Source organism: Cavia porcellus, unplaced genomic scaffold (assembly GCF_034190915.1).
Source record: "Cavia porcellus strain 051 isolate PalLab524CR breed Dunkin Hartley unplaced genomic scaffold, mCavPor4.1 scaffold_28, whole genome shotgun sequence".
In the NCBI taxonomy this organism is placed as follows: domain Eukaryota; kingdom Metazoa; phylum Chordata; class Mammalia; order Rodentia; family Caviidae; genus Cavia; species Cavia porcellus.
The window spans coordinates 13,630,853-13,638,388 of NW_026947511.1; the positions used below are offsets into that span (position 1 = coordinate 13,630,853).

Genomic DNA, 7,536 nt, shown 5'->3' on the forward strand with positions numbered 1-7,536 from the left:
GAACTGTCCTATTATTAATCTAGAATGTGGCTATGAGGGTGTATACATGTGTGAGAATTTATCATATTGCAATTCATGTTCACCTGAGATTTATGTTCTTTACATAACTTAATGTCTCATTAAAAGGAAATGAAATTCAGAAAAAAAGCTATACAATGGATCATTTGGGTACCCAAGACTGACCGAGTAGTTATGGAATTAGGCTGCCGTGATCGCATCATCCTGAAAGTCCTCTACCAGACAGAAAAGAAGGCTCCAGGGAGCACAAGTGTTTATAGTAAGAGGAAAAACATGCACATTTTATTTTGAATCTTAGCAAGTAAACATGACTGAAATAAAACAATTATAGTTTAATTAACTTTAAGTAATCATTGCAAGATATAAAATGTAGGGTCTGGTTTATGGTAAACATTGAAACACATACTATTGCGGCTTCATTTTCATTCCTTGCTGTTAACAGTCATCAGCAGCGATTCAGCCTGAACCCTCCCTGGACTCCTGCACGGGCTTCTCTCACTTCTCATCTCCACGTCCAGCATTCAGTCCCCTCACTTTCTCCTCAAAGGAGCAACACAGTAGTGGCTCTGGGAACATTGCTATCTTTTATCTTTTAAAGCAGAGCATGGGCCTCCGGGACAAAAGGAGCTGACAGGCGTGTTTCCTCAGACAGAAAACTCGCAGACTACCTTAGACACCGAGGAGCAGGGGATATCATTCCACTTGCCATCTGACAGGAGTACCACACAGTCCTCGCCAGAGTCAGAGTTGTTAGGCTCCCCAGTGTTCCAGTTTGTGTAGGTCAGTCTTTTTCCTTCCATATCCACAAACTGGCCTTCATTCTCTTCATCTGTGATGCCCAAGAAGGCATGTTCTCCAACAACATTTTTGATGGCCCTGTTCTCCTCAGCATTCTTGGGAGAGGCCACCGAGCCCTGAAATTGGGCACAAAGGGCCTTCACTTTGTCAAAACTCATTTGTTGACCACTGCTCAAGAAAAATTTCTTTCCAACTTTTTTGCCAAGAGAGAAGAATAACCCTAAAATGGGAAAAAGTAGACACTGGATATCTTTAAGCATAACTTAAATTATGTCCCTAGGTAAATGCTTCCACAATGGAGTTTCTAGAAAAATATGCTATATTCAGTGAAGCTTGAATTTTAGGTAAGGGTGAATTTTTTCATTCCAACAAACATCCATGAAATTTTGGAAGCATATTTATATCCTCCAAAAAATTTATTTATTTGTTTAATTGGAATTCAAATACTATAATTCATGTATTGTCTTTTCGTTAAATCTGGCAATCTTTAAATGAACGTTTAGACTGATGCAAAACCTATATCCTTTTGGATGAGTTTTGTGGAACTCTAATTTAATTCTAAATTTGGAATTCTAAATTCTACTGCACTGTTAATAACAAAGGGGTCTCAGAATATTTCTCTCAGATGGAATAAGTTTGGTTCCATTTTCAGGTTTAGAGACCAGCATCAGAAAAGGACATAAACCCATTGTCAGTGAGCAAAAATCCGAGAATTCAGGAGCCCCGTCTCTGGGGTCAGACTGACTTTAACCTAGAAACTGATTGTACCGTCACATATTAGCTCTGAATTTGTGCAAATAATTAACTTCCCCCTGCTTCCATTTCTAATAAAAGTTCATTCTGAGGATTTCATGAGATCAGAATATGAGAATTACCTATCCAGATACTAGCAAATCACGTATATTTAGTCACTATTCAATGCCCTCCACCATTCCTGAACTTGAAATTGTTTAAAGAATGAGACAAATCTTACACTTTTTGATCTTTTCCAATTCATTTCGCAGAGCATTCTTTTCTCTATCAGCCATGCTAGTATCACACACTAGAAAATTAAAACAGAATAAAGAATCATTTTTTTAAGATGGAGTCCCCAAACTGTACACATATGGACAGGGGTATTTATTTTCAAGTAAAAAATAATTTCTTTTACATTACTATTTTAGTCTTGCAGGTAAATGAAAAAATTTAAGAAGAAAAACGAAGGGGAAAAAAAATATTTTACCCACCCAAAAAATCAGTCTTCACCTGTTAACTAGCGTGTTTCCTCAAAAATAAGACCTAGCCAGAAAATAATCGACTTTAAGAACTAGAGATCAAAAATAACAAGATGGCTTTTTGGCCTTTTGGCTGAGGTCAAGAGTAAAAGTATAGGCCCTGATCAGCCTCTCCTGGCTTCCCGCCATCACTGTGCTCTTGCTCAGGGACCGCTTTGTAGGCATCAAGGGCACGGATCGGCTGATTGGGGCTGGCATTTTTGATCTCTAGTTTTTGAGCTGATTATTTTCTAACTAGGTCTTATTTTCAGGAAAAAAAAAGAGCTATGAAGACACTTGGTATACATATAAACCTCACATCCACGCATGACCTCCCTTATTACTAGCATGATAGCATCTATGAACCAGGCTTTGCACTATTCTTTTTTATGTGCAAAATGGCTTTATCAAGGTGAAAAAGAAATCTCCAGAGAAATTTTGAGCTGGTAAATGTTGAATAAAATGAACAGGAGATATTGCCTTTAAGAAGTTCCCTTAACTTTTACTGTTTTGTTTTTGTTGTTTTCTCTGAAATAAATCAAGAAGCCATATTTTGCATTGTGGATCAAACTCACACAACCTCACACTTAATAGGCAAGTGCTTGAGCCACTGAGCTAAAAACCCAGCTCAGGAAGCCATGATTTTTTCGAGCTTCCCACTGCCCAAGTGAATTGGACATGAGGCAGGCTAGAAGAGGATGGCAGATATGGCTGTCGCTTGATGCATCTTCTCTTACTGAGAAACAAAGTTCATTTCTACACTCGGTGAACCTGGGCTGGACTTCTGACTTTCTGAGATCAGGGCATTATAGGAAAAATGCCAATGTGTTCTAAGACTCAAGAAACCTAGAAGTTTCTGTTTTTGTACGCTGGGGGAATCCTGTAACTTCCCTCTGTTATCAAGCTTTTGGTAGCCTGGTGGATGACAAGAGACCCGTGTTTCAGTGACACTCATCATGCCAGCTGATACTCAAAAAGCAGAGGGACATGTGAGTGGGATGATGGGCCATCAGTTATCACAGACACAAGAATGAGCCCAGCTGAATCCAGAACTTCTGAATCTGATTCACAGAATTTTATCTGAATAACTGGTTGTGTCTTTAATGCAATGAGTTTCCAGTTGGTTTCTTAGAAATAAAAATACAACTAATGTACCATGTGTTTGGGGAAAATGGTAGATATCCTACTACCTAGATATCCTACTTTCTACAGATATTCTACTTTCTATCTACACACCTAGATATCCTACTTTCTCTCTCTAGCGCCAGAACCTCACACTGGACTGTTTTCACTGAAGGAGAACCTGGGTCCAAATGCTCCAGGAATTGCTTGATAAAATCATGGTTCTGAAATACCTGCAAATCCCCATTCAGGCACTGATAGGATTCTCAGAGACTATAAGTAACCAGAGAGCATCAAGGAGCATTTGGAGAGGAAAAGAGGGTACCACCCACCTGGTCCTCCGGGTTTCCTAACCTTGAATTTCTTGCATTAAGGTCCATCTGGTATTTCACTTACCTGGACATACTCCAGGATCCCCTTTTTGTCCCGTTAGTCCTCGTGTTCCAGGAACCCCTGGGGGTCCTGGTGGCCCCAGTTTCCCAGGAGGGCCTTGCAAGCCCCTGAGTCCTTGACCTATTGAAAGACAAAGGATACAAGACTTGGTATCTGTGCTCTTTCTCTCTTCTTCCCGAGGGATTGATGCATAATCCTTTTCCAAAGAAAGAAAACACTGACCTAGCGCCAACCTATTGGAATCACTACATGCAGTGACCCAGACAAGAAATAATTCTTCTGTGTCCTGTAGAAGAGGATGCTCGGAGGGAGGGTCACTTTCCTAAACAGGCAAGACAAATGCATGCAGCAAAATGCTGTGTGGAAATCTGCGATGCCAGAGAACCTGAGCTGTACCTCTGCTGTGATATACGGTGTACCATGGAGAAAAACAGGTTTCCTACATAAGATACTATTCTCCCCATACCTCCAGGCAGTTTCTTCTGGGAAGCAAGGAGTCACAAAGAAAGAGAAGCCCAACAGGTACCTGGTTCTCCCTTTTCTCCCTTGGCACCATCATGTCCGTCTTTGCCTGGGAAGCCGTTCAGTCCTGGAGAACCACAGGCAATCACAGGGCACGTCTGAGCATTCTCGCTGGGGACACTTTCTGAATGAGTCTTTGAAATGCTCAGGAGAAGGAGAAGAAATGCTGAAAACAGGGACATGGTCCTCACCTTGGTGTGAGAAAAGCCAAGACAGATTATCATTTCCACTTCAGTTAGTCAACACGAAGTTGCCAAACATGCCCTCTGTCCCGTAACCTGGGCACAGGCAACACTGAAATGGATGAACCATTCACAGACTCCGGACAAGTTACTTGGAAAAATAAATATTCCCTGTGTGATTGTACAATTAGTATCTTAACAAAAATATGCACAATAAATGCAGCGGTGACATTGTTCAGGTTGTCCGCACTGCCCAGGTCTCCAGTGTTGCTACTGGGAGGTTGTAAATGCGCTTCCTGTGACAGTAAGAACAAAAGTCCTACATGACTCCTGTCTGCTTGTGCCTGTTGACCAAGGGTGTAAGAGACACAGGTGTTTGCAAAAGCTCCCTTTCTCTTTCCCCTGCTGTTTGGGCCCATCTGTAAGCCCATATCCCCTTTTTATGTCTGAGCATACAGTTTCTATCCATGGATGGTTAACTGTCACTACTCAGTACAAGCACTGAGCTGGCTATCTAGAGAGACAGAGTCAGGTCTTGACCTGAGATCAAGCAATGTATTAGTCACTAGCTGAGCCCAGAATGAATCTGAGTATGGTTCTTGGTGCTTTCTTCCCCATGGCCAGCAGGGTGGCCAAAGAGAGCACGTTCTCCAGAAACTTTTCAATACACTGGACCAGGAGAGTAGTAGATCCTTCTTTACTGGCTGGTATTCCCTATATTCTGTGAGTAAAAATCACTGGCAATTAGACAACCTTCCTATCATCCCTCCCTCATTTCTCAATCTTAACGTATCACCTGGCCTTCAAAGCTATCTTCCATTTCTTCCCAGGAAGCCTTAGCTTCATGGGTCTCATACTCCACGGCTCAGTTTGAAAATAAAGACAGCACTTTTTGCAGATGAGTAGTTGAGGAGATCCCTGATACACCAGCATACGCAGAGAAAAGACACTTTCAACATGATTTCTTTAAGCTTCCAGAACAAAACCCCTTGTCTCTTGATCCAAAACCCGAGATCTGTTCACCAAAAATGACTTAAATTACTTACTTATGGAGCTTCTGCACAGCAGGGACTTAATGACAGGGAAGTGACCCTACAGCCTGGAACTGTGGCCCATGCCACAAAGCAAAGGAGGCAGAACTCAGAAATCAGCTGTGTGCAACAGGGATCCAGCCCTGGCCTTCAATCCTGGGTTAATGAACAACTAACAAGCATCTCTTTCCCTGTGGTATTAGGATTAAACGAGGGCCTTCACACTGAGCTACATCTCCAGCCCTTTCTTTTTCATTTTGTTGTGGTTGATATATTGTGTCAACTTGAGCAGTTTAGAAGATTAACTAAGAAACTCAGTAGGGAGCCAGGATCCTTGGTTTGTAAATATCCCCATTCTGTGCAAGAGGTGGGCATGGAGATTTTGTGAGTGCTGCACCTACCCTGGGAGCAGGGTACCCTGTGTACTGTATAAGGGGGGGAAAGAGGCTTGCTCCTTCCTCCCTCTTTGCTCCGGCTGCTTTTGCTGGCCGCTGCCTTAAAGTGCTGCCCCTGCCTTGGAGTCAGCTGACTATATACTGCAGCATCCTCAAGCTTCCCTTCCTTCATTCTGGGTGTCAGATATTTTGTCCCAGCAACAAGAGAAAAGAAACCAACGTGCCTTTTCTATTTTGACATATTCTAATTTCCAAGGCTAGACTAAAACTTGCAATCCTCCTGACTCAGCTTTCCAGAATGCTGGGATTACAGGCGTATACTACCCCAAGCTACTAATAAAAAACCTCTTTTTAACACTATATTCAACTCTTCTCAGAGGCGTCTCCAGGGTCATGCAGCACAGTTTTTTTAATTGTGTGCTATAAAGCAACATGGTGCTTCCTTCAAACGCTGTCTATTTTGCCAGTTCTCACTGCTGAGCCGCCATAGTCTGAAGTAGGTTCAAGTGGGAAGTCAAGATCCTTATTTTCATATAGTCATGCATGGATGCATGTACCTGCTTGTGCACACCAGATGTACACACAGGCATGCATGTATGCATACACACTCAGCTATGAAGGCCCAGAAGAGTTCTTGCTACCACTGATAGCTGAAGGTGATCCTACCTCAGACTTTACACTTGATATTTCCCTCCTTGGATAGCCCCATCCTCCAGTGTCCTGCAGGGAGCCTCTGCTATTCTATTAAATATCCCTGTCTCAGAGAGGCCTGTCTCGATGTTACCCAGATTAGTTTGCCTTATTTTATTTCACATTACACTGCCTCATCTTGTAGCCAGAGAGGACTGATGTGAACAAATGTGGAGAAGGATTGGAAGGGAAAATGGACCAGCCCAGAGGTAGGTGACAGTGGCTGAGTTAGGGAAATGGCAAATGCATCAAGAAACAACTAGGAAGTGTATGGTGGGTTGATAACTGGTGGCCAACGTGCAACCCCAGCTGAACTGAATCAGTGTGGTGCTGAGTGTGGATGGCCCACCTGAGGGTTGTTGCTAAGATACAAAGGAGAACGTGAGAGGAAGAGTGGTGTTGTTGGTTATCTGTGGTATTATTGGTTCTCCTGGAGGAGTTTGTCGAGCTTCTTTCTTCATACGAACTTGGCTGTTATCATCAGAGGAGCTGTGAAACTTGTTGCTAAGAATGGCTGAGGTTCACTCTGGGCCAGCCCTGGTCTTTTCTTTACCACTTCCTGGCTCCAGAGCGGCAGATGGTGTGCTGTTCAGTCTCCAAGAGAAGCTTGTCACACTGGCTTCCTGGTATGAATTTGGCTGTCCTCAACATCTGAGGAACTTGGGACCTTGTTGTCACTCATGATGGCTACGGTACTTTCTGGGGGAATCATCGGCCTTATTTTGAGCATTGTTTCTTGGCTGCAGTGCAGAACCCTCAGCCTGTTGGCACAGATCCTTCATCCCATTGGCACAGACTTTCTGATTTCTACTGCTGACCTTTGAGGTTTCCCAGTGCAGATCTGTGAAACAGACTTGAATGAGACATTACTGTGGGCTCTAGGCCTCCAGCTGGACTCCTGGAAGGCACTGTCATGGACTCCAGGTCTTCAGCTGGACCCACGCAGGGCATTGCCATGGGATCCAGACCCTCAGCAGGATTCCTTGGGTTTTGGTGTGTAGACAGATTTCCTGAAACTGTTTCATTTTTATTTGACTCCCTGGGTGACTATTATAAAATAATACTATAAATTATATGTCTTGTATATAATTGTTTTCCTTGCAATCCCTAACTCCACCAAGGTGTGAATGAC

General features: G+C 42.9%; 1 protein-coding gene across 1 annotated transcript; it reads right to left on the bottom strand.

Moving 5' to 3' along the window:
* Window positions 1-269: 269 nt before the first annotated feature.
* On the bottom strand, window positions 270-5,452 carry Mbl2 (mannose binding lectin 2). Its single transcript, XM_003473564.3, has 5 exons — window positions 5,335-5,452; window positions 4,111-4,297; window positions 3,588-3,704; window positions 1,790-1,858; window positions 270-1,036 (listed from the first exon to the last, which is right to left on the bottom strand). Exons 2-5 carry the CDS (start codon window positions 4,286-4,288, stop codon window positions 663-665), a joined length of 738 nt encoding a protein of 245 aa, XP_003473612.1. The 5' UTR covers window positions 4,289-4,297; window positions 5,335-5,452; the 3' UTR covers window positions 270-662.
* Window positions 5,453-7,536: the final 2,084 nt, after the last annotated feature.

Bases quoted from the DNA above. Each gene is read 5' to 3' on its own strand.
- Mbl2 (XM_003473564.3), bottom strand. From the start codon at position 4,288: ATGTCCCTGTTTTCAGCATTTCTTCTCCTTCTCCTGAGCATTTCAAAG. The intron at 3,705-4,110 runs GTACCTGTTGGG...GTCTTTCAATAG, and splicing joins GGGAGAAAAGGGAGAACCAG to GTCAAGGACTCAGGGGCTTG. The intron at 1,859-3,587 runs GTAAGTGAAATA...TTAATTTTCTAG, and splicing joins GGATCCTGGAGTATGTCCAG to TGTGTGATACTAGCATGGCT.